General features: G+C 41.9%; 2 protein-coding genes across 3 annotated transcripts in view; one reads left to right on the plus strand and one right to left on the minus strand.

Annotated features, from left to right (window-relative positions):
- The first annotated feature begins 888 nt into the window (after nt 1-888).
- Nucleotides 889-18,500, plus strand: ALDH5A1 (aldehyde dehydrogenase 5 family member A1). Its single transcript, XM_075270972.1, has 10 exons — nt 889-1,137; nt 2,462-2,545; nt 4,429-4,599; nt 5,467-5,583; nt 5,673-5,816; nt 7,401-7,544; nt 9,673-9,831; nt 12,586-12,755; nt 17,532-17,590; nt 18,231-18,500. Exons 1-10 carry the CDS (start codon nt 889-891, stop codon nt 18,434-18,436), a joined length of 1,503 nt encoding a protein of 500 aa, XP_075127073.1. The 3' UTR covers nt 18,437-18,500.
- A 4,449-nt stretch (nt 18,501-22,949) lies between these two features.
- The window catches only part of KIAA0319 (KIAA0319 ortholog), a 30,150-nt gene continuing 25,904 nt past the window's right edge, over nt 22,950-27,195 (minus strand). For both annotated transcript variants that reach the window (XM_075270909.1, XM_075270908.1), the window contains 3 exons: nt 25,019-25,109; nt 24,246-24,337; nt 22,950-23,915 (listed from right to left, as the gene is read on the minus strand). In XM_075270909.1, the coding sequence (XP_075127010.1) occupies nt 23,737-23,915; nt 24,246-24,337; nt 25,019-25,109 (362 nt within the window). In that variant the 3' untranslated portion in view covers nt 22,950-23,736. The remainder of the gene's footprint in view (nt 23,916-24,245; nt 24,338-25,018; nt 25,110-27,195) is intronic.

Genomic DNA, 27,195 nt, shown 5'->3' on the forward strand with positions numbered 1-27,195 from the left:
GTTTTTTTTTGCTTTGTGTGTTTTTTTTTAAATCTATGATCTTTAGATTGCTCATACCATAGTGTCTATTGTGGTCTATGGCAAATTTGCTACTTTATTGTGGTCTATGATACAGGCAGACTATAATTACCATATCAGGCTTAGGAGCTTTCAGAAGTCTCCAGGCTGCTATGGTAACAAAATGGCTTCCACAAACTCCATGCAGGAGAGTAGTTGAATGTCTCTGATCAGTTTTTTTTTTTTTTTTAGATCCATCCACCCATTCAAAAGATATAGTCCCTGGAAGAATAAAGTGGTAGTAACCCACTTGGAGAATCAGAGCTATGTGTCCTGGAGCCCAAAGGCCTCACTACAACATGAGACATCAGTATTATAGATAGTATATGGGGACCCCATTACATTAAATTTAGCAAAAGTCCAAATTATTCAAGGGCACAGTGCAATCACATAATGTATGGCATTTAGCAATTCATGAACGGTGGCAGGTCCTCTTTAATTGGAGGAGAGGGCGTCCTGGAGAATGCAGATCAAATGGGGCCCTTACCACCGTTTTCTCTGCCTGCTATTGCCAGTGTTACACGTGACGGCGCAGCACTCTATTGGGTGTACAGTATATAATCGTAAACGTGCAAGCCGTACTCATTGCAGCACTAAGGTCACAGACTCTACCCTGTACTCACACGCCAGCAGTGCTATTTTCACTTTATGTCTGCAGGTTACTGTACTGTAACATTCTTAGTTTTCTCACCTTTGCTCTCCTATATTACATGTTATTAATGATTATCTAGCAGATGAGCGTCTAGTTGATCGCTGCCCTGTGTGTACATGTAGTTAATGATTGCAGCACATCTAGCATTCCAGTGATATACAGCTGTGCTTAGAGGAGCAATGTCTGGCATCCTCAGACTTCCATATAGGATGGCATCCACCTCATCTGTGCCTGCTGCTCTGCTGCGCTCTGCTGCTTATGTTGGGGGCTCATGGCTACAATCATCTGACTCTGCAACTTTTCCAGTATTAGATCCTGCCACTGGCACAGAACTAGTTAAAGTTGCAGATTGTGGACCCAGAGAATGCAGGGAAGCCGTGAATGCAGCAGCCAAAGCTTTTCAGTCCTGGAAAGATGTGCCCAGTAAGGTCAGTTAGATGTTGGCATAATAATAATGGGAATAGAAAGTTCAGATGTAATCGGATAAAATCACTAGCGGCCTTGTCTGGGAATTGTGATTGATTATATAATCGTGCCACATATTTTATGGTGCACAGTTCACCACTTACCAACAGGACCTGTAAGGGTCCATTCACACGGAGTAAACGCGTCGCGTTTTTTGGTGCGTTTTTTTACATGTGTAAAAAATGTAATTGAAGTCAATGGGAGTCTTATTTTTACACGTGTATTCTTTACACGTGTATTTTGCCAAGATGAGCACATGTTTACTCCGTGTGAATGGACCCTTAGCTGGGCCGCCACTTATTGGCACCTGATGTTCTTGTGACGTGGAAGTAATTTGGAGAAGACCATTTTCCAGGTTCTGCTCAGGCTCCTCTGAAATAATACCAGTCTTATTGTTAATGATCTTCTCATGGATAAACGTCATATCCAAACCCTAACATGTGATATTAAAGATGCACATATCACAACCCAATACCAGATCTGTTTATTGTTATTTTAATACCTCCTGTAGGGCGTGTTCACAGACAGGTTTTTTTTTTTTAATTATTAATTTGATGTATTTTGATGTGTTTTTCATTCTCAAATCTATATAAAATGTTTTACTGGTTTTAATAGAAATTGGTGACAGATGCTTTATTTGCAACACTCTTGGTAACATCACTAAGGCTGAGTTCAAACTGGGTATCTTGGTCTGGATTTTAAGGCAGAATCCGCCTCAAAATCCTGACCAAAAAAATGGCAACCATTGAAATCAATGGGAGCTGGTCAGTTCTTTCTTCCGGGAGCCGTTTGTTCCGGCTCCCAGAAAAAAGAAGCGACATGCTCATTTTTCAGGCAGATTAACCTAGCAACATCCGCCTGAAGACACTCCCTCCTCCCGACTATGGCCCATTGAATGGGCCTAATCTGGAGCGGAGTGCCGCGACTAGATACGGGTGCACTGCACCTGCATCCAGTTGCGGCTACCCGTTTTTTGGATCGGAATCTGAGGCAGCCTCCGCGTCAAATTCCGGTCCAAAAGTTCCTCTTCCATTTCTGCCCCTCCTGTTTTCTGCCACGGCTTTCACTCACTGATTAGCCCCTGATAAATCAGGCTGATCGATGGATTGGCTCGCACCGCAAACACTGTCTCTGAACCCATGGCAGGATCATTCAGGTGCTTATTTTTTCAGTATCCTGCATTGATCTCTACTTCCATTTGAGAACAATAGAAGTCAGATTGAGCGTGTAATTTGTCAATCGCTGAAGTGGAATCCATCTTTTTCTACTGTTGTGTTTGTTCTTTAGGAACGAAGCATCCTCTTGCGCAAGTGGTATGATCTGATGATACAGCATAAAGATGAACTTGCTCGAATTATCACAGCTGAAAATGTAAGTACATTTTTTAACTTCTGAAATTGTGGACTCTGCATTCTGTGACATGTGGATTCTACAAATAGGTATTTCTTGAAACTATCAATGACAGTGCATAGAAGTGGTACAAACAGCATGATTGAAGTTGAAGCGGTCATTTACATATGCTGGGTTCCTGCATGGTGTCCATTGTACTGTATAAATGCTATTTTTCTTTCTTTTCATTTTAAATCTGTATTTATACAATACATGCTATTTCTCTAGTCAGATATGATGGAATCTGGAATAGAGTATCTGAATACAGATGTGAACACAGTCTGAGAGAGACCACTAATATAGAAATAATTTCCTTCACTACTTTTGTGCTTGTTATATCCTGTAACAGGAAACAAAGTTCTAGAACAGATTCATTATCCTGTATGTCCACCTTCTATTTTGACACTGTAACACTCAGGAGGGCCAGGGCTGGTATCACGGGTAATATATCAGATGTGGCCGGATTTCAGGGGGTCCCTGGGTCCCAAATGTGCACAAAATCTCCTTTTTGATGTCTCCGACTACCCACCCCCACGTGATATCTCACAATGACTACAGACAACCAGGTCTCGGGGGTAGTCGTTGCTCTTTTACTAGCAGGACAAAGTAATACAAATGTACATATGGAGTAATTCTTCACATACAATACAGCGATCTTTGTAGGTAGTGTCCAATTAAGCAGGTGATAGAGCTTGGAGCAGGAATGCTTTGGATAGTTTAATTAATAGTTGCTTGGGTAGTTAAACTTGTATATACTTGTAAAGATGGCCTGTATCCAGGGGGTTAGTCCTCAACAAACTGGGTACACGTATGTAGGAGAGCAACTAGAATTGCCAGCAGCGGGAGACCCTCGAATTCTGCCAGACTAGCTATGGGCTTCTTAAATATAGATTTGTCCCAAAGACTTACTTGAATAGAGAGATACGTGTAGAAGTCCCAGATATGTGGATAAAACAGGTCCGTAAACTTTAGTGCTTGTAGGCTTGGAGCTTCAGAGGTAAACACTCTCTTAGGAGAATCTTGAGTACAGAGGAAAAGCCATCTGTGTTTGGAGTGCCCTGAGACTTGGCTGACATTTTCAGCTTTCCATGTGCTGCTAACTCCACATTTCTTGTCTAGATGTCTTTACACAAAAGACCAAGACAAAAGGTTCCCAACCCCCCCAGAGGGGGCTGTAACTCCTCTTCCTCCAGGCCAGTCAAGGGAGCTTGATGGGTCCTGAAGGTCACCTGATCATACTGGACACTCCTTCACACTGGCAACTCAAAACATCCACAAGATGGCGCATTAATAGACCCCCCTATGTGCTGGCTCTGGTGAAATAGAAACACTGGTAAATATATAGAAGGAATGAAGGGGGAGGAATCTCTTTACCTTATATGCAAATGTCCATACCATCTCGGTCTGCAAGGACTATTAAAGGGAATGGGACAAGCAGTACCGGGACATTACAACACAGTTAGAAGGCATTAGGTGTAAAGTAATACCCTGGTATGATTGTTGTACGGGAGCATTCACACTACCGTCAAGCGGACAGCAAAACCCGACATATAGGTTTTTTCTGTCCGCTTGAAAAGTCGGACATCTTTGGGAATGGACAGTTAAGGACACCCACGGACAGTAAAAGAACGCACCTGATGTCCATTTAAATCAATGCCAAATGTCACGGACACAGCTAGTGTCCGCTGCTAATGTCTGTGCAAGATTTTGAACGGACATTAGAAGCAGAAGCGGACACAGACGGTAGTGTGAATGCTCCCTACCCGCTACACAACTTGTAGGTTTTGTTTAATGCTTTATATGTTTTCTGTAATTGGTTTTATACATTACAGCATTATAAATACATGTTTGTATAATTCTTATAGGGGAAGCCTACGAAAGAAGCACTTGGAGAAATAGCCTATGCTGCAGGATTCCTCGAGTGGTATTCAGAAGAGGCACGTCGCATATATGGAGATGTGATTTCTGTGCCCATGAAAGACCGCCGTGCTTTAGCACTAAAACAGCCAGTTGGAGTTGCCTCCATTATAACCCCAGTGAGTGGTCATTTGGAATTGGATTTTGAAGCCATTTAGAATATTAGAACTAATGAATGTGTAGAATTAAAATATCAGCTTTTAGGTAAGTCACATTCAGGGTTCATGTGTACAACACCTCCAGCTTCTGAGGGTTTCTTGACTTACTTAGCTCTTTCTGTAACCTCCATGGCAGTAAATGGAGACGGTTCCATGCAAACATGACCACTTATCCACTGAAGACTGGCACTGCCTGTATCCTTCTTACATGTAGTGAACATAACCAAAGCCAACAATTCTGGTGAGAAATCCAACCAGATAATGTGTATGGAGACCTTCCAGCTTCCCTTGAAAGCAGATGTTGGGGGACAGAAGAATCAAATGGTTGGTTTTCAACTGTGTGATCCATTTTTCCTATGAGACAGAAGCTTTCTTCTCTCTCTTAGTTCAGTACACATTCACAGCTCATCCAAGGAAGTCAGGCACGATAGCTGTCAGCCGAACAAGCTTGTCTACATCGTATGGCCAGATTAATAGGTATATGGTAACATGAAGTAACCTCTTGTCCAAAGGAGATTGTTGAAGTACTGCACTTAGCTATAGCAGTTCCCATTAAAATGAATGTAAAGGCACCAAGCCTTTTCAACCTACTGCTCTATCCTGCAAAACACCTCAAAACATTTCTTGTGCTCAATGGACATCCATTAAGAAGTTACCCTCTATTCCTACGGGTATTTCTAGAATGATAGAATCCCTTTAAACTAAGTAGTATTATTTGTTATTCAAGTTTTTTGGGGTTTTTTCTAGTAGTGGAAGAGTGTATTTAGCATTAAATGGCATTGTACTTGATCCATACAAATAGTCTACCTCTGTTTTTCTCCACAACAGTGGAATTTCCCCAGTGCTATGATCACAAGGAAGGTGGGTGCTGCCTTAGCTGCTGGCTGTACAGTTGTCATGAAGCCAGCAGAAGATACCCCACTGTCTGCCTTGGCACTTGCAGAGGTAAATATTCTCTGTTTGGAAACACTCGCTTACATAAAAGTTCCTGTTCTATTAATGTCGCTGTATATCTCTCTGTTGTGCCATTGTAGCTTGCTCACCAGGCCGGGATCCCAGCAGGAGTATATAATGTTGTGCCTTGCTCACGAGAGAAGGCTCCAGCAGTTGGAGAAGTTCTTTGCACGCATCCATCTGTAGCTAAAATTTCTTTTACTGGGTCCACTGCAACAGGGAAGGTAAGCACAAAGTAATGCCATAATAATGTTATTATGTATTTATGAATCAACAACTACAATGGAAAAGGTTGCACTTTGTGTAGGACAGAGAAGTGTTGTTTGCAATCTTTTTCTGTCCAGCCAAGACAATGGAGAACCAGGCAAATGTGAATAAGCCCTAACATGATTTGTGCTAGTAATGTGTTAAAGAGGTTTTCTGGGCAAAAATAATATTTTTAAAAAAGGTCTGTTAGCGTTTTTAATGGGTTAATAAGTGCACCCAATTAATTTTAGCACTGTTTTGAGTGATTTATGGGTTTCTCTGGGAAGGCCCAGTATCTTCTGAATTTGTTTACATGGTGTGTAGTTTCCTACTGCAACGCATTCTGGTAGTTGTAGGCTCTCACACTATCTCCAGCTCACTCCTCCTCCCCTCTCTAACACCCCCTCCCTGTCTCCCTAGCTGTTCCTCCCACTGCTAGCCTTACATAACTCACACAACCCATCCCCCTACCCTATTATACTTTACTTGTCTTCTTCCGGTCTTCCATCTGCAAGGAATGAGTATCAGTGTGCCGTTGCCTTCAATACTTCTCTATTGTGCAGGCTCACACCTTGCACAATAAAGATGTATTGTCGGCTTCAGTGCTAACCCGGGACTCTGGCTCTATTGTCTGCCAATATAAACGAAGGAGTAGGAGCCGTTCCCAGGAAAAGGAAGCCTAGACAGAAAGAAGATAGTTAAGTATAATGGTGTGGATGAGGGGGGAGTGTAGTAGTGATGATCCATTTCAAGAAATTGGGAAACGAATAGTCAGAAAATGTCCCTGAAGCGTTCACATGACCGTCCCAGGGATATGGGTAAATAGGCATTTTTGATTAATAATGTAATTTAGAAAGTAGGAAGGGAGTGTGTTTAGATTAGTGTAGGGTTTTATGGTTATACCGGACAACCTCTTTAATCTATACATATGCATAATTTAGTGGACACATCCATATACATGCAGACCAATCATGGTCCAGTGTTACATGTGTCCTGAGCGAAGAGAAAGGAGAAAGCGTCAGTGAATTATCTAATGACTTACCAGCTTATCTCTCTTATAACAAATGAATTGGGTAGTTGAAGTCCAACAACCTGGGGCAAATATCAGCATTGACCAAAGTGTGTGAAGGGTTAAGAACATTTCTAAGTTTTAATACTCAGAGAGGGAAGGAAGAGTAAAAAAACGCAAAGAGATATAAATTTTTATTGCAGGTCATAGAGGACATGGGAGGACTTGGAGAGCTACAGAGAATGAACCTTTACCTCTTCTGCACAGCAATATGCAGGAGAGGTAAGATTAGACAATACATCAGACCCTGGACCCCTATCACCAATATAAGCAGCCAACAACTGGGGTGCTTTGCATTCCAATTTGAAGGGAGCAGCAGGTCGGAAGTGCTCAATGCTACATTCATTTCATTGATGTGGAAATTTGTAACCAAAATACCCCCTTAATTTCTGAATGTATTAGAAATTACACATAATAACTCATATGTAAAGCAAAGTATAGCTGGCAGATATGTTTCCTTTGTGTGACTGACCACATTTATTCCTATGTACAGATTCTACTTCGACTTGCAGCTGATTCTGTGAAGAGAGTGTCCATGGAGCTTGGTGGACATGCCCCATTCATTGTTTTTGACAGTGCAGATCTGGACAAGGCTGCCGCGGGAGCTCTAGCTTGTAAATTTCGCAATTCTGGACAGGTACAAGTTCTGAAATTTCAAAGCTGATAGCATGTCTCAAAGTCTATATTATCAACCTAGGCAAGAAGGACAAGAATTAGAACCCAAACACAAAAGGCGATAGATACAATTCATCTCCTCCCTCTCCCAATACAGTGACCACTGCACAAGACGCAAAGCATGCCAATATCTGCACAATGTATAGAGCTCAAAGCAATTCAATTGAAAGAGAGCTTAACCGCAATTTTCAGACATTAGTTTATGCTTACATTGTCTGTTTTATGAGCTACAGTCCTATGAAAAAGTTTGGGCACCCCTATTAATCTTAATCATTTTTAGTTCTAAATATTTTGGTATTTGCAACAGCCATTTCAGTTTGATATATCTAATAACTGATGGACACAGTAATATTTCAGGATTGAAATGAGGTTTATTGTACTAACAGAAAATGTGCAATATGCATTAAACCAAAATTTGACCGGTGCAAAAGTATGGGCACCTCAACAGAAAAGTGACATTAATATTTAGTAGATCCTCCTTTTGCAAAGATAACAGCCTCTAGTCGCTTCCTGTAGCTTTTAATCAGTTCCTGGATCCTGGATAAAGGTATTTTGGACAAACAATTCAAGTTCAGTTAAGTTAGATGGTCGCCGAGCATGGACAGCCCACTTCAAATCATCCCACAGATGTTCAATGATATTCAGGTCTGGGGACTGGGATGGCCATTCCAGAACATTGTAATTGTTCCTCTGCATGAATACCTGAGGATTTGGAGCGGTGTTTTGGATCATTGTCTTGCTGAAATATCCATCCCCGGCGTAACTTCAACTTCGTCACTGATTCTTGAACATTATTCTCAAGAATCTGCTGATACTGAGTGGAATCCATGCGACCCTCAACTTTAACAAGATTCCCGATGCCGGCATTGGCCACACAGCCCCAAAGCATGATGGAACCTCCACCAAATTTTACAGTGGGTAGCATGTGTTTTTCTTGGAATGCTGTTTCTTTTTGGACGCCATGCATAACGCCTTTTTTTATAACCAAACAACTCAATTTTTGTTTCCAAAATGAAGCTGCCTTGTCCAAATGTGCTTTTTCATACCTCAGGCAACTCTATTTGTGGCGTACGTGCAGAAACGGCTTCTTTCTCATCACTCTCCCATACAGCTTCTATTTGTGCAAAGTGCGCTGTATAGTTGACCGATGCACAGTGACACCATCTGCAGCAAGATGATGCTGCAGCTCTTTGGAGGTGGTCTGTGGATTGTCCTTGACTGTTCTCACCATTCTTCTTCTCTGCCTTTCTGATATTTTTCTTGGCCTGCCACTTCTGGGCTTAACAAGAACTGTCCCTGTGGTCTTCCATTTCCTTACTATGTTCCTCACAGTGGAAACTGACAGGTTAAATCTCTGAGACAACATTTTGTATCCTTCCCCTGAACAACTATGTTGAACAATCTTTGTTTTCAGATCATTTGAGAGCGGGCTGTCCATGTTCGGCGACCATCAAACTTAACTGAACTTGAATTGTTTTGTAGAAAGAAATGGTCCAAAATACCTTCATCCAGGATCCAGGAACTGATTAAAAGCTACAGGAAGCGACTAGAGGCTGTTATCTTTGCAAAAGGAGGATGTACTAAATATTAATGTCACTTTTCTGTTGAGGTGCCCATATTTTTGCACCGGTCAAATTTTGGTTTAATGCATATTGCGCATTTTCTGTTAGTACAATAAACCTCATTTCAATCCTGAAATATTACTGTGTCCATCAGTTATTAGATATATCAAACTGAAATGGCTGTTGCAAACACCAAAATATTTAGAACTAAAAATGATTAAGATTAATAGGGGTGCCCAAACTTTTTCATAGGACTGTATTTTGTTGCTCCTATTTTATACTCATATTAAATTTGATGCCCATTTTGGACAGCCCCCTTTTATATGCTTTACGTCATATCACTTCTTCATTTATATTGCAGGATAGGCTAGTGACTGTCTCTATATACCCCCACCTCTCACAAACCCTGGGATTAGTTCTTTAAAGCAGGAAAGCATCCACTGGACACGGCTTCCCCATAAGATCCTCTAATATTACATTTAAGACACGATAGCTGTGCAATACTGACTATATACATCTTCCATCCAGACTTGTGTTAGTGCAAACAGATTCCTGGTTCAGAAAGGAATACAAGACGCCTTTGTGAAAAAACTGTCAGCACTAATGGCAAAGGAACTCCATGTTGGAAATGGATTTGATGAAGGCGTAACCCAGGGACCCCTCATTAATGACAGAGCTGTGGACAAGGTAATGTAGTACTGGATTCCAGAGATACAGTACATGTTATATGAGGCAGAAGCAGAGTTGACCGGAATATCAATATTGCTTTCTAAAAATCCACTGCAAACTGCTTGATATCCAGACTTTTCATAAAACTTGAATCGTTTTCATAAATATGTTTGTAGGACTAGCAGTGGCTTAACTAGGAATGGCAGGGCCCCATGGCAAACTTTTGACGCCCCCCCCCCCCCGACCCCATAGTGGCCCCTGCACACAGTATTATGTCCCTCAGTGGCCCCTGCACACAGTATTATGTCCCTCAGTGGCCCCTGCACACAATATTATTCCCCATAGTGGTCCCTGCACACAGTATTATGTCCCTTAGTGGCCCCTGCACACAGTATTATTCCCCATAGTGGTCCCTGCACACAGTATTATGTCCCTCAGTGGCCCCTGCACACAGTATTATGTCCCTTAGTGGCCCCTGCACACAGTATTATGTCCCTTAGTGGCCCCTGCACACAGTATTATGTCCCTCAGTGGCCCCTGCACACAGTATTATGTCCCTTAGTGGCCCCTGCACACAGTATTATGTCCCTTAGTGGCCCCTGCACACAGTATTATGTCCCTTAGTGGCCCCTGCACACAGTATTATGTCCCTCAGTGGCTCCTGCACACAGTATTATGCCCCATAGTGGCCCCTGCACACAATATTATGTTCCTCAGTGGCTCCTGCACATAGTATTATGTCCCTTATTGGCCCCTGCACACAGTATTATGTCCCTTATTGGCCCCTGCACACAGTACTATGTTGTCTCTCAGTGGCCCATGCACATAGTATTATGTCCCTTAGTGGTCCCTGCACACAGTATTACGTCCCTCAGTGGCCCCTGCACACAGTATTATGTCCCTCAGTGGCCCCTGCACACAGTATTATGTCCCATACTGGCCCCTGCACACAGTATTATGTCCCTCAGTGGCCCCTGCACACAGTATTATGTCCCTTAGTGGCCCCTGCACACAGTATTATGTCCATTAGTGGCCCCTGCACACAGTATTATGTCCCTTAGTGGCCCCTGCACACAGTATTATGTCCCTTAGTGGCCCCTGCACACAGTATTATGTCCCTCAGTGGCCCCTGCACACAGTATTATGTCCCATACTGGCCCCTGCACACAGTATTATGTCCCTCAGTGGCCCCTGCACACAGTATTATGTCCCTTAGTGGCCCCTGCACACAGTATTATGTCCATTAGTGGCCCCTGCACACAGTATTATGTCCCTTAGTGGCCCCTGCACACAGTATTATGTCCCTTAGTGGCCCCTGCACACAGTATTATGTCCCTCAGTGGCTCCTGCACACAGTATTATGCCCCATAGTGGCCCCTGCACACAGTATTATGTTCCTCAGTGGCTCCTGCACATAGTATTATGTCCCTTATTGGCCCCTGCACACAGTATTATGTCCCTTATTGGCCCCTGCACACAGTACTATGTTGTCTCTCAGTGGCCCATGCACATAGTATTATGTCCCTTAGTGGTCCCTGCACACAGTATTACGTCCCTCAGTGGCCCCTGCACACAGTATTATGTCCCTCAGTGGCCCCTGCACACAGTATTATGTCCCATACTGGCCCCTGCACACAGTATTATGTCCCTCAGTGGCCCCTGCACACAGTATTATGTCCCTCAGTGGCCCCTGCACACAGTATTATGTCCCTTAGTGGACCCTGCACTCAGTATTATGCTCCACTGTGGACACCCATAACAATTATTATACTCTGGGGTCTTTTCAGACCCCAGAATATAATAATCAGAGACCCGGGGGAATAAAAACATAAAAAACTACTGTTATTTACCTGTTCCCCGGCCTCTACGCCATCGACCTCTGCCGTCGGCCTTCTTCAATGACGTCGGACGTCATATGACCCTGGACGCAGGCCAGGGTTATGGGACGTCAGAGACGTCGGACAACTAGGCCGAAGCCTGCCCGTAGAGGTAAGTAACACAGTTTTTTATGTTTCTTACCTCTCCTGGGCCACCGATCATTATACTCGGGAATCTGCAAAGACCCCCAAGTATAATAATAGTCTTTGCGGGGCCCGCGGTGTCACTTACCAATCCTGGTCCAGCCAGGATCGGTAAGTAAATAGGGCCCGTTACTGGCTGGACTCCACCCGGTAACGGCCTATTAAGAAAAAAGAAAAAAAGACAGCAGTAGCGGCTGTCACCGGACCCCCCCTAATGTTCTGGGCCCTGTGGGAGCTGCCTCTGCGGTAGTTACGCCACTGAGGACTAGTAAAGAAGGCGCACTACCGATCCCTGATTTATGTATATTTAAAGGGAGTCTATCTGAGAACCTACAATATCAACCCAGACCTGAACATGTAGAGGGTCACATGAATTAAAGGGTGTTTTCCCCTTGCCAAGTTATTGCCATATTTGTTAATATACAAGTGAGCTCTTTAGTGCAACAAGGGTATTGTCGCAAATCAACAAAAACGGTGATATCTCAACAAAAGTGGCACAGGTTCACAAGGGAAAAATATTGTTTGATTCAGATATCCCTAAAGGGTGCGTTCACACGGAGTAACGGTGGTAAAATCACGCCGCGTAAACGCACACCGTAAAAAAATGCGGCGCAAACACTACCGTATTTTCCGTGTGAACACACCCTAAGATATCTATCTTCGGCGCTGGGTTCTGGTGACAGACTCTTGTTAAATTCTAAAAAAAACAACAACAATTTTTGCCATACACAAATCTATGTTGTAACTGTAGGTGGAGCGCCATATAAAAGATGCCGTGTCTCAAGGAGCTCGACTTGTAGCTGGAGGCAAACCATCAGATGCTGGCAGGAACTTCTATGAGCCAACCTTGCTGAGCAATGTTACCACGCAGATGCTTTGTGCTAAAGAAGAAACATTTGGACCTCTAGCTCCAGTCATCGAGTAAGAAAGCATTTCACTTTCTCCTTTTTAGACAAAAGACACTTTGATCCTTTATTTGGTATTACAAAGATTATATTAGGAGATTTCAAGTATTCATGATCCTTGAATTTTTTCACATTTTGTCACCTTACAACCACAAACTTTAATGTATTTTATTAAGATTTTAAGTGATAGACCAACACAAAGTAGCAGATAATTGTGAAGTGGAATGAAAATGATACATGGTTGATGAAAATCTGATAAGTGTGACATGCAAAAATATTCCGGCCCCCTATATCAAAACTGTAGAGCCACATTTCACTGCAATTACAGCTGCAAATCTTTTGGGGTATGCCTCTACCAGTTTTGCGCATCTAGAGACTGAGATTTTTCCCTTTTCTTCTTTGCAAAATAGCTCAGCCAGATTGGATGGAGAGCGTCTGAACAGCAATTTTCATGTCTTGCCGCAGATGCTCAATGGGATTGAGATCTGGACTTTGACTGCGCCATTCTAACACATGAACATTCTTTGATCTAAACCATTCCACTATAGTTCTTGCTGCATGTTTAGGGTCATAGTCTTGCTGGAAAGTGAATCTCCTTCCCAGTTTTAAATCTTTTGTAGCCTCCAACAGATTTTCTTACAGGATTGCTCTGTATTTAGTTATCTTCCCATCAACCCTGACCAGATTCCCTGTCTCTGCTGAAGAAAAGCTTCCCTACAGCATGATGTTGCCGCTACCATGTTTCACAGTGGGGATGACGTGTTCAGGGTGATGAGCAGTGTTACTTTTCTGCCACACATAGCACTTTGCATTTAGGCCAAAAAGTTCAACTTTGGTCTCATCTGAGCAGAGGACCTTCTTCCACATTTTTGCTGTGTCCTCTATATGGCTTGTGGCAAACTGCAAATGGCACTTCTTATGTCTTTATTTCAACAATGGTTTTCTTGGTTTTCTTTTTGTCACTCTTCCATAAAGGCCAGATTTGTGGAGTGCATGACTTATAGTTTTCCTGTGGACAAATTCTCCCACCTGAGCTGTGGATTTCTGCAGCTCCTCCAGAGTGACCATGGGCATCTTGGCTGTTTCTCTGACCAGTGCTCTCCTTGCTCGATCTGTCAGTTTATGTGGACGAGCATGTCTTGGTAGGTTTGCAGTTGTAGAATACTTTTTCCATTTTTGGATGATGGATTGAACAGCGCTCCTTGGGATGCTCAAAGTTTTGGAATATGTTTTTATAACCTAACCCTGCTTTAAACTTTATCTCTGACCTGTCTGATAAGTTCCTTGGTCTTCATGATGCTGTTTGTTCACTAGTGTTCTCTAACAAACCACTGAGGCCTTCACAGAACAGGTGTATGTATACTGAGACTAAATTACACACAGTTGACTAAGTGACTTCTGAATGCAATTGATTGCATTTTATGGAATTTATTTAGGGGTATCAGAGTACAGGAGGCTTGAATACTTTTGCATGTCACACTTTTCAGATTTATATTTGATTAAAATTTTGAAAACCGTGTATCAATTTTGTTCCACTTCACAGTTATCTCTTACATTGTGTTGGTCTATCACTTAAAATCTCAATAAAATGCATTGAAGTTTGTGGTTGTAAGGTGACAAAATGTGAAAAAGTTCAAGGGTTATGAACACTTTTGCAAGCCACTGTAAATCTAAATATAATATTCATAATCTCTAATGGCAGTCTGGAACCATGTTGTCCTCAGGCCTGGGAACAGGGATTTTTTTTAAAACACTGCTGTTTTAAAAACAATGACGATCTATGGTGCTATTCACATGTCTTAATTTGTCCACTTTCAAGTCTATAATGGATCCATGAATACAAGTTCCCCACAGGTGAAAATCATCAGTAAAAAAACTCTTTTATTAGTTTTTCATGTTTTGTTTTGTTTTTAACTGTTGTGTGAATATAACCTAAGGCTGGGGCCCCAGATATTACAGTACCAATACCCTTCTAGCTAATTCCATCCCCACCAAAAAAAAATCGGCAGTGGAAACGCGATTTCAAAAACCGTAATGTTTTTGTAAGTCGCAGCATGTCAATTATACCTATGGACTATGGAAACACTGACAGTTTCCATGTAGGGACAGAAAGTCTGCAAAAGAAAACTGTCTTTCTGTAAAAAGCACTGCAAAAAAAACCACGATGCATTTCTGCCACAGTCTTTTCTGCAGTCCTTTTTAGTTGTGGCTCGCTTCTTGTGGTCTTAGTCCCAGATTCCAGGTCCTATCCCACTGTCCCAGTCGGTACGTCCTGGCTTCTACTCAGAGTTCTCTGCTTCACCACTTGCCTCCGTCTCTGCTTCGGGACTAGTAGGAGCGATGTGATGTCGTCACTTACATTCCACCTCAAGCTCCCTGAAGCATCCAGGAGCAGAGACAAAATAGAGGAACAGCAGGGAACAGGGCAAGGTATTAGTGATTTTTAAGTTTTTTTGGTACCAGAAGAGGGACATAATATTGCTGGGGCAACTGCAGGGGGATTTTTAACTGTGGGGAAATCTGGAGAGGGGATATTAAACTGTGGGGACAGCTGGAGGTGGGACATTAAACTTAGGGCAGCTGGAGGTGGGACATTAAACTATGGGGGCAGATGGAGGGGGACCTTAACAGGGGGCATCGGGAGGGGGAAATTAAACTGTGGGAACAACTGAAGGGGGGTATTAAACTGTGGGGGTATCTGTAGAGGGACATTAAATTGAGGGCAGCTGGATGGGAATAGGCGGAGCCAAAGTGGAAATGGGTGGGGCTACATTTGCTGCAGCATACACAGTGTGCCGTACATTCTGTCCCTCTTTTTGTGCTTTGAAAGTTGGGAGTTATGACTCTAGTGATGGTCATACTAGTTTCCTCTGCTTCATATTGAAAGAGAACCAAGAGCTGGGCCCACAGTTTCAGCAGGTACATGATGCCACACAGACACACACAGTGCTTTAATTCCCAGGACAATGTTTACTGCATAAATCAATGAAGAGAGATCTGGGAAAATATGCAACAAGGTATAAAGAGAGAAGAAATACAAAATAATATGGAACAGAGTCTTGCAGCAAACTAACACTGTACTCTAGTTCCCACAGTTACTTAACCAGGTGACAGATGCAAGTCCTTTAAAGGGGTTGTCCCATAACAAGAATCCTATCTATACTGCTAGTTTATGTGGATTTAAGACTTTTCCTAAATACATTGCTTTATCAAAACTGCTTTGTTTGGCGGCTATCTTAATTTATTCACTTCATTATTGATACTGCGTTTCTATGGCCACTGGGCTTATCTGCTCATTTTCCAAGTGACTTAGATGCCTGCTCTCAGGGGGGGAGGGAGGGGCTGAGTGCTGCTTATGTCTGACAAGCAACGGAGCTCCTCAGATAGTGGAGGGGGGAGGTGAGAGCTCCGGGATTACTGTGCTGTCTATCTTCAGGTCTTCCACTTATCAGCCGGTTTAATTGAATTTGGCTGATAAGGGCTGAGATAAGGAGTCCAGTACCTCTGTATGTAATGCAAGCTGACTCATATCCAGCTCTGCTACATCAGCCTCTGCATCAGCTTCATACTGTGGTAATGATTTACAACCAATGCCTCATTACAAACTGCAAACATAGCAGATAGCAGAGCAAGTGAAACCCTGCCCACCAATGTGCCCAGAAAACCAGGAAGTGAAGAGAGCAGACAGCCTGCAGGCTGCAGAACAAGAGTTATGGGAATACCCCTTTAAAGGGGTTGTCCCATCACAAGGATCCTATCTATACTGCTTGTTAATGTGGATTTAAGACTTTTTCTAAATACATTGCTTCAGCAAAACTGCTTTGTTTGTCCACTATCTTACTTTATTCAATTCATTGTTGACACATTCCTTGACTTATCTGCTCAAAAGTCAAGTGAAGTATCTGCCTGCTCTCAGGGGGGAGGGAAGAGGGACTAAGTGCACGGGAGCCAGCCTGTGTTTCTAGCTATTCCTGTGTCTACACCACATGACCTAAGATAGAGGAGGGGAGCTGCTTTCATTTATGAACTCGTCTTCTGTTCTCCCAGTTATCAGGCTAGCTAATTCAATTGTGTTCATTATGGCAGAGACAGGCAGTCTCTGTATGTAACACAGAATGGAGTTGCTCCTGCCTGTATTTCATAGTCCAATATTGAGGACCTTTGATGACATCACAGGCCCTTCAGCCACCCCATAGGATCACGCTATGTGGTGCGTGGAGCTACACACTAATTTGGGGGCGGAGCTAAATGGCAGGTTGCATGTGAAACCCAGCCCACCAAATGACGCAAGAAACCAGGAAGAAAGAAGATTTTACAGCAGTGAAGACTGGTGAGTATGCGACGTGGGAATACCCTTTTAAATTCCTATGGGCAGGTTATCAATTTGCTGCCGCCTACTGACCAAAGTTAGTTACTGACGATTTATTATTTCACAACCTTACAATATGCCAATCCAAACTGTGCTTTGGAGTTTTTCTGTGAATTTTTTTTGGGCTCTTTGCTGTCAATGCTTTCCAATCCTTCCACTTTGCGCTCAAGTGCAGCATTAGCATCCACCTGTTAAAACTGTTCTGCTTAAATTTTCTCCTGGTACAGAGCGCACACAGTCCTTGGTGCCATGTTATTCTGCTTTAGATACATATAGACTTTATGTCACTTGAGCAGCAGGGACAATTTCATATATGTGGAAAATGTTGTGATGTAAATATAGGTTATTTTATTAACCCGCTGGTAATGGTCATGTGTTATTGTCATTGACAAATGTCATTGTATCTCTTTTTCTTTATACCAGGTTTGATACTGAAGAGGAAGCAATTGCAATAGCAAATTCAGCCAATGTAGGATTAGCAGGTATGCTCTCATTTATAGAGAGAGTTTTAGGTGGGGGCTCCATGTAGCACAAATGCCGTGATTTACATTACACAAAAAAACGCAGAGTTTTACAGTCCCTGCAAAGTGGATGGGATTCTGGCTATTCCCATGCACACATTGCATAAAAATATCCACAGTGGACGTGCTGTAAATTTAGAAACCATTGCATTAATTATACCTACAGAAATGCTGCTGGACTACTATGAAGCTGGCAACCACTATGCCAAGCATCAATCCGTTTTAGCAACGACTGCCATGATGCCATGTCAGTTGCAAAACCTTTTTGATAGATTGTATCATATTAATGGGGATTATTTGCTAAAGTGTAATAATAAAGATAGATAGAGGATATAATGTGTATATAGTGATGTAAATTATTTCCATGCACACTTGTATAGCCAAAGGTTTTTAGAGTTAGGCACATGTCCTTATTTTGATCAGCTTTGCATTAGTGAATGTGCGCCAAAACCAGGCTGAAAACACCAAACACTTTGTAGTCTCCAAGCTGGTTTTAGCTCATGGTCATTGATGGAAAACACTGACATGTGAATGAGGCCTTAGTGAGGATGCATATGCTGCTGATCTTGACACATAGAAACATGTTTGTATGTATTTGCAGGTTACTTCTATTCTCAGGACCCAGCACAAATCTGGCGAGTGGCAGAACGTCTAGAAGTTGGTATGGTGGGGGTTAATGAAGGATTGCTATCATCCGTTGAGTGTCCATTTGGTGGAGTAAAACAGTCAGGCATTGGAAGAGAAGGATCCAAATATGGCATAGATGAGTATTTAGAAGTTAAATACGTTTGCTTTGGAGGTCTATAAGAAGATATGGTATGAACATAGCACTATTGGGTTACAAAAAGACAGATGGGTGTATGTAACGATAGAAAACATCTGTGAATAGCTCTGTATTACCTCCTGAAGTGGGACCTGCATCTATGAGACATTTATGGTGTATGCTGAGGATTTGTCATAAATTTACCAATCTGAAACCCCTTGAAGCTAAGGCCCCATGTTGCAGAAAAGCAGCTTTTTTTGTTACAGATTTTCCTGCGTTTTTGAGCCAAAGCCAGGAGTGGATTTAGCAGAAGGAAGAAATATGCCTACTCCATATATATTTCTCATTCCTTTTGCAGCCATTTTTGCTTTGACTCAAAAAAACCGCAACAAAATATGCGACAAAAAAAAGCTAATGTGGTTTCTGCAATGTGGGGTCTTAGCCTTAAAGAGATTCTATCATTAAAATGACATTTTAAAAGGGCTCTGTCATTGGGAAAAGTCATTTTTAACTAAGCACATCCTTGCATAGCCTTTAGAAATGCTATTCCACACCTACCTTTTGCATGTAAATCACCTCAGTGTTTTTTGAATGAGCCTGTTTTTATTCATATGCTAATTAGCCTGTCGGTGCAACTCGGAAGTCTCATGGTACACTCCTCTTTGCTATTCTTTCCTATGTATGTGTACAGCACAGGATGCTGCGGCTGCTGATGACTTCCTGTTTGCACACACAGATAGGAGAGAATAGCAGAGAGGAGTGCTGCTGGGAACTTCCTGTGCTGGCTGGAAGCTAATTAGCATATGAATAAACACAGGCTCATTCAAAGATCACTGAGGCAATTTACATACAAAAGCTAGGTGTGGAATAGCCTTTCTAAAGGCTATGCATGTATGTGCTTAGTTAAAAATGACTTTTCCCAATGATAGAGCCCCTTTAAGAAAGGCTATCCTTCTTCTACCTTTATACTATATACTGTTTCCAGTATTTGGTGGTCATTTATGTTTCATACAGGGTAGGGATCTTAGTGACCAGTGATTCAGTCATCTTCTAGATCATAGCAGTCCATGGTACAGTCGGCATCTGTAGGTCAATATGAGTCTGCCGGCTGCTTGGTAATCACTAATAGTAGAACAGATCACTGGTGTAGACCGCACTAGAACATACAATACTGAACCTCATTTGCTCAATACATTAAACTACTGCAATATGCAGGGAATCTATGAAAGCTGGACACCATTATATTAATATGAACCTCGTATGGTAAATAGTTGTGTGATATTATGTTATGTAACACTATAATATGGATGTTTTATGTGAAATGTTCTAATGATTGCTTTTAATTATCCATTGTTCCCCATGAAACTGCTGAGTTACATTGTAGCTAATACCAGGATTGGAACATACTTTTATACAGATTTCATGAGAATACATCCTAAAAACATATATCATATAGATTTTCATTATAAAATATTTCATATAGAGTCTTGTATCTACAATTAAACCATCTATACTCTACTTTGGAGTGGGGTTTTTTGAATTAATACAGTGCTATAAAATACATTATTCCATGCTAATAATTGTGTACAGTCACAGTCTCACCAGTAGCACATATATGTTTGTAGCATACAAGTTAGTAGGTGAGAGTTATCAAGACTGGCATTCCCTATTCCAGCCTAGATCTCCCATGCTTCAAAATAACATGCATCTAGTTTATCATGAGGTTCATGTCATCCTGCTAAGTCTCTCCCAACATGCCCACTTTTCTGGAAAAGTGCTGTAAAATGTATGATAAATGTCCCCAATATTCATTATTCTCTGGTACGTTCCATGGTGACTGAAAAAGAGATGATTATAATCTTATAGTCTGTATAAATACGAATGCCCATTGAATTGAAGGACATGCACCCAGTGTAGATGTTACTAAATTGTTAAAGGTTTATCCTTGGACGGACTGTTTGTGGTTCTTGTTGTAGTTTTATTCAGTGTAATCATGATATTAAATTGTTTTAACAATTTCTACAATTTTTCTGTATTTATTCATCTTTTTCAAGAGTCATGGTATTCAATCACTCACGTAGTCACCTTGAAAAATGATCACCAAAGATGATATTTCATGATGAGCCTGTATCGTTCATTTACTGGGTCTTGAAATTTCAGGAGTGCTCAGTCTTGTTCTAGATTTCTTAAGACTGGTGCTTTATACTCCATTCTAAGTAAAGTGGATATTTAGATGTTTTACTCCACACTCCTTATTAGAAATGTGATGCATTGTCACGGAACAACCTGGAAATTTAATTTGCACCTGCAAATTTTGGAGTAGATTTAGATTCCACTTATCGTAGTTAATAAATATAAACTAAAGTACATTTGGAGACTACATTCACTTTTCTCATCATTGCATGTTTTGCTGCTTAAATCTTGTGTCATCACTTGCAAAGTTTTCTTTTCAATGGTTTTTATTAATTTTCATAATAACAGATAAAACAAGGATAACATAGGTTACAAAAACGGGAGCACGCAAATAAGACCGCATTTGGAGAAAAGTTTTAACAGCATAATTTACAACAAAACTTAGTGTAAACTGCTCAGTGAATGTAGAAAATTAAGAGAAAGACAGACGAGCAAAATATTGTACATGAGGGGGAGAAACAATGGGAAAACAGAGAGGGGGTAGGCGGATCTCTCGAAGAGGCATCTGCAAGTCAGGAGAAAAAGTTGGGAGAATTCAGTGGACTCCTGAAACACCATCAATGGCACACCAGAAAAGCTCGAACTTGGAGAAATTAGGGAACTCCTCCACCATCAGGGCCTTCATTATCCGGATAAGGAGAAGCTTCTGTAAGAATTCTGCCAGGGTCAGCGCGACAGTGCTTCACCAATGCCTTGGAATGTCTGTTCTGATGGCAGTGAGGAAATGCCGCAAGATGTCTTTCCTTACTGCAGCTATTCTTTCAGAAAAGACTGAGAGGAGAGCTAGCTGAGGTGAGCGTCTAAGGGACCGGCTACTCACTTTGGTGTAGATATCGAACCCAGAAAGTCTTAATTGCACTGCATTCCCATCAGATATGAAGGAGTGTATCCTTCTCAGAACCACAGCGCCAACACCGGTCAGAAACGCCAGGAAAAAACCTGTGGAGGAGATCAGGATTGCAATACCATTGAGTCAGGATCTTAACGTTCTTTTCTTGTGCAGAAAGCGCATGTATAGGTGAGTAAGAACAGGAAAGGGCATTTTCTAAATCAGTTATGTTAGAGGAGAGTAGCAGGAGAAGGGAAGATTTGTGGAGGAAGACCATGAGTTGACTGTATTTCAGTCAGGACAGGTGGAGGTCTGGGTGGGAGGTAAGAAGATAATCTAGAGAAGGAAGGAGCGGGTTCCCGGCAACTTAGCCCCTCAAATATACGGTCAGGGAAAAGCATACTTTCTGTGACAGCTTACTGGTTGTCACTGCAATTTATAGGTACATAATGGGGTCTTGAATACAGCTTACCATATTAGTAAGGGGATGTTCACACTACCGTTGTGAACGTCTGTTGCCTCATAGGATGAAAGCAATGGACGCCAATAGTGATGGCCCTCTCAGAAACAGAGATAGCCCAATTTGACTGTTAGTTCCCAATGATTCTAATGTAAACAACATTAAGGACGCACAAGGGTGGACAAAAATGTCTGAGGGCCCCTGTGCAAGAACAGCTATAGGCCCCTTGTTTTCCAATATCTCATCACACAGTACTTCCTTATGTCTCTCCAATAATCCACCAGTAATAGGTAGCCATAAACTTAAGTAACAAACATTTACTCAAAATCCATAAGCTACTTTTAAGGCGATAGGTCCCCTGATCTAATGGGCCCCTGTGCAGCTGCACAGGCTGGACCAATGGTAGATCACTCCTGACAGACACTGTGTTACATCTTGCTTGCTTACTTTTGTAACAGAAGAAAGTCCTGCAAGCACAACTTCTTCTTCCAGAAAAAGAGTAAAAAAACATGATGGAAGAAAGCTACCCTCATGGTTTTTAAATTTGTGAGTGAATGCAGATGGATGGGGCTCTGTCTTCATTGAGTGATTTGTTGCTCTCATCTATCACAGGACATTAAGAACGGGAGTATGTACCGATCCTAACAACTTCAGTAATTTATTATAAACCTTTCATTAATGTTCACATTTTACAATGAGAAGACCAGAGACTAAGTTATGTTAACAGTACAAACTTTACTTCATTAGTATCCAAAAACATCATTCATTTCTGTATATATTTCCATGTCACTACATCTCAGGTATTCTATATACATTATACAGCTAGTATACACCTTTACATAGTGGTATTATAACCATAAATATTGTATCCCAACAAACACCTGTAAAAGTAGAATACTCCGTTGAAAAGTATACAATGAAATGGAATGCTACATAACTCACATTTAAAAATAAAAAAATCAACATTGTCAGCCCAGTTTTTCATATAATATTCAGATATGTAATGTCTGTGTCAGTCTTGTCCCGGATAACAATAAAGGAGAATGACAACAGTGATCCAGTTGTTAATGGTTTGGTACCTCATGGTCCTATGGTTTACATATGGCCACAGGATTTGTGCAGGTATAACCTGGGACAATATTGGGACAGAAGTTATGTTGTAAAGTCACTTGTTTTCTCGTGAGCTGCTCATTGGTGATCACTATATTTTTTAATCTTTAGACATAACTTAAAATACTAAAATAATTTAAGTATAAATGAGCAAATGTACAATCATGACTTACAGGATATCTCCACTGTTTGGTACCATTTTACACTACTTGTTAGATATAGCTTGCATAAAAAGGTGTGTAACTTTGTAAATGCATTGCTTTAGTTATATTGTGTGGATCCCGAGTTACAGAATGTATTACAGTCTACAGATGTATTCATAGTTCTGCTGGTTGTCAGTGAAAACAGTCCAGTGTCCAAGCTTGGTGTCAAAACCTAAGGTCATAACCTTAGGAGACTTCAAGCAGTGAGTAAGCGAGTTTTTCCTATGTATACAATATTAGAGGACAATCCTGGTAGAAATCTCCTTACAGACATTGTGCCATCATATAATGCTGGGAGATTTCGGCTCTGATGACTACAGTACAGTTAATGCAACTCTGTGGTATAATCCACCCTGTAAACCAGGAACAATGCAAATTAAGTAATGCAATGTATTTATGCAACTGTATGTGTAAAATACAAAAGGTCTTTGAGAATGGACATTCACTTTAATCTGTAAGTACTGTATTAAAATTGTAAACAAAGATATCATTGGTTTTGGTCAAACATATTTTCCTGCAATACCTATTCATTTTCCTATTGATGTAAGTTTATCTACATTTTGAGCTAAAATTAAAAGGAGCACCATTTTTGAGGGCACCGCTAGAAATATTTTTGGGGTTATCCTGGTCCACTTTATCACGACTGAAAATTGTGTCTTGGTCACTGTCAAACTCCGATTCTGAAACCATGAGGCTGGAGTTGTGTTCTGTGCTTCTGTGTTTTATACCTGTGGAATAGAATACAAGACAATACATCATTGCTGGATCTGGCTGCACATACCAGTAACCTCAGTGTAATATTACTAGATGCCTATATTATCATTAAAGGAGAATGTGATTGACACCTGTAAAGAGCACCGATCATCACACAATAAATAATGTACAGGTCCTATAGACAGTGGAGTGGTTACCCCTATTCTTTATATCAGTTGTAATATATGGGAAGCAGAGCGATATCCTACTCTATATGCCATGTGCAGCTATTTGGCTTTGTTCTCTAGAGGTATAGTAAGTGTTTGCAGCTGACCGCTCCATATTCTACTCATTTTACTACTTACCATACTTGGGTCTTAATGCCATTCTTTCTTGCTCATCAAAATTATCCAGAATTGTATATTTAGTTTTTTTCCTTATTTTCGTCCTTTTGCGGCTACAATATGAAAAATAGGAATTATGTTCACATATCATACTAAAATATTCTAATGATTTTCTGGCAAAGAGTTACACAAATTGAAGTCCCGAGTGGAAACGTAAGAATTGACTGGCTGGCTGGTACTCAGGAGTGAGGCCTTTCACCTCAGAAGGAAGCTGGATTGACACCGTGTTAGGCTGAGTTCACACATAGTTTTTTGGTCAGGATTTTGAGGCCGAATTCGCCTCAAAATCTTGACCAAAAAGATGGCTCCCATTGAAATCAATGGGAGCCTGTCAGTTCTTTTTTTTGGGAGCGGTTTGTTCCGGCTCCCGGAAAAAAGAAGCAAATCCACCTGAAGACTCCCAACTAGGTCCATTCATTGGTCCTAATCTGGAGCAGAGTGCACGACTGGATGCTGGTGTACTGTATTGGCATCAAGTTGCAGCTACCCGTTTTTTGATCCGGAAACTGAGGCGGCCTCCGTCTCAGTTTCCGGACCAAAAAATCCTGTGTGAACCCGGCCTTAGAATTTGGGGCTTTTATTGAGCACATGACAGACACAACCAAAGCAAACATGTTCTGTGCAAAGAGCATAAGCAAAGTCTACAGTCCTTCGTTTTTACCAAAAATATCGACCCTGGAGACTCCTACCTGGAAGTATTAAAAGGAATGGTTTATAAATGATGTATGATTTACCTTTTGTAGCAACACATGCAGGCCCATGTCAGTCCCATTAGGAAGGCAACCAGAGCAAAAGTTAGTACAATGATGTAAAGAACACTCCATTCTGGAAAACAAGATATTTAAAGATGCCATTAACAGAGGCAATAATACTTTATTAGAATAGTTGGCATTTTCCATAGCAAACTCAAATGCACAATAGAGGTCTTGATGGCTATGGACACCTCTGACATGAAAAATAAAATTGCTTTTATATATGAGATTATTTTTGTTCAAGGACTGAATTTTTTGTCTCCCTAAAAACTTAGCAGGGAGAGTTCCAGAAGCAGGGCACTAAGTTAGGTGAGGGAATTACCTACAGGTTTAATTGTTAACAAAATAATGTATAATGTTTAAATTATATTGGGGGGACATTAAATTAAGTTGGGGGATCCACAAATTGGGGGGGGGGGCTACAGAAAAAATCCCACTGAATGAGAATCAGTGGAGGCGCCTATTTAAGAATGCCGAGTTGAAATTGGTGCGGGCGGTTAGAAGTCCTCTTTAGGCACGCTGTTTAAGATTGGGGTAAAGATAAGAGTAGTGTTATTTCTTTAGACAAAATTCTTAGACAAACCTTTTAATCCATTTTACAGATCAGCAAAATGATTTGCAGCAAAAAAGAAAATTAATAGAGATGAGCGAACACTAAAATGTTCGAGGTTCGAAATTCGATTCGAACAGCCGCTCACTGTTCGAGTGTTCGAATGGGTTTCGAACCCCATTATAGTCTATGGGGAACATAAACTCGTTAAGGGGGAAACCCAAATTCGTGTCTGGAGGGTCACCAAGTCCACTATGACACCCCAGGAAATGATACCAACACCCTGGAATGACACTGGGACAGCAGGGGAAGCATGTCTGGGGGCATAAAAGTCACTTTATTTCATGGAAATCCCTGTCAGTTTGCGATTTTCGCAAGCTAACTTTTCCCCATAGAAATGCATTGGCCAGTGCTGATTGGCCAGAGTACGGAACTCGACCAATCAGCGCTGGCTCTGCTGGAGGAGGCGGAGTCTAAGATCGCTCCACACCAGTCTCCATTCAGGTCCGACCTTAGACTCCGCCTCCTCCCGCAGAGCCAGCGCTGATTGGCCGAAGGCTGGCCTATGCATTCCTATGCGAATGCAGAGACTTAGCAGTGCTGAGTCAGTTTTGCTCAACTACACATCTGATGCACACTCGGCACTGCTACATCAGATGTAGCAATCTGATGTAGCAGAGCCGAGGGTGCACTAGAACCCCTGTGCAATCTCAGTTCACGCTAATAGAATGCATTGGCCAGCGCTGATTGGCCAATGCATTCTATTAGCCCGATGAAGTAGAGCTGAATGTGTGTGCTAAGCACACACATTCAGCACTGCTTCATCACGCCAATACAATGCATTAGCCAGTGCTGATTGGCCAGAGTACGGAATTCGGCCAATCAGCGCTGGCTCTGCTGGAGGAGGCGGAGTCTAAGGTCGGACCTGAATGGAGACTGGTGTGGAGCGATCTTAGACTCCGCCTCCTCCAGCAGAGCCAGCGCTGATTGGCCGAATTCCGTACTCTGGCCAATCAGCGCTGGCCAATGCATTCTATTAGCCCGATGAAGTAGAGCTGAATGTGTGTGCTAAGCACACACATTCAGCACTGCTTCATCACGCCAATACAATGCATTAGCCAGTGCTGATTGGCCAGAGTACGGAATTCGGCCAATCAGCGCTGGCTCTGCTGGAGGAGGCGGAGTCTAAGGTCGGACCTGAATGGAGACTGGTGTGGAGCGATCTTAGACTCCGCCTCCTCCAGCAGAGCCAGCGCTGATTGGCCGAATTCCGTACTCTGGCCAATCAGCGCTGGCCAATGCATTCTATTAGCCCGATGAAGTAGAGCTGAATGTGTGTGCTTAGCACACACATTCAGCTCTACTTCATCAGGCTAATAGAATGCATTGGCCAATCAGCGCTGGCCAATGCATTCTATTAGCTTGATGAAGCAGAGTGTGCACAAGGGTTCAAGCGCACCCTCGGCTCTGATGTAGCAGAGCCGAGGGTGCACAAGGGTTCAAGTGCACCCTCGGCTCTGCTACATCAGAGCCGAGGGTGCGCTTGAACCCTTGTGCAGCCTCGGCTCTGCTACATCAGAGCCGAGGGTGCGCTTGAACCCTTGTGCAC

This window comes from Leptodactylus fuscus, chromosome 4 (genome assembly GCF_031893055.1).
Source record: "Leptodactylus fuscus isolate aLepFus1 chromosome 4, aLepFus1.hap2, whole genome shotgun sequence".
Lineage (NCBI taxonomy): Eukaryota > Metazoa > Chordata > Amphibia > Anura > Leptodactylidae > Leptodactylus > Leptodactylus fuscus.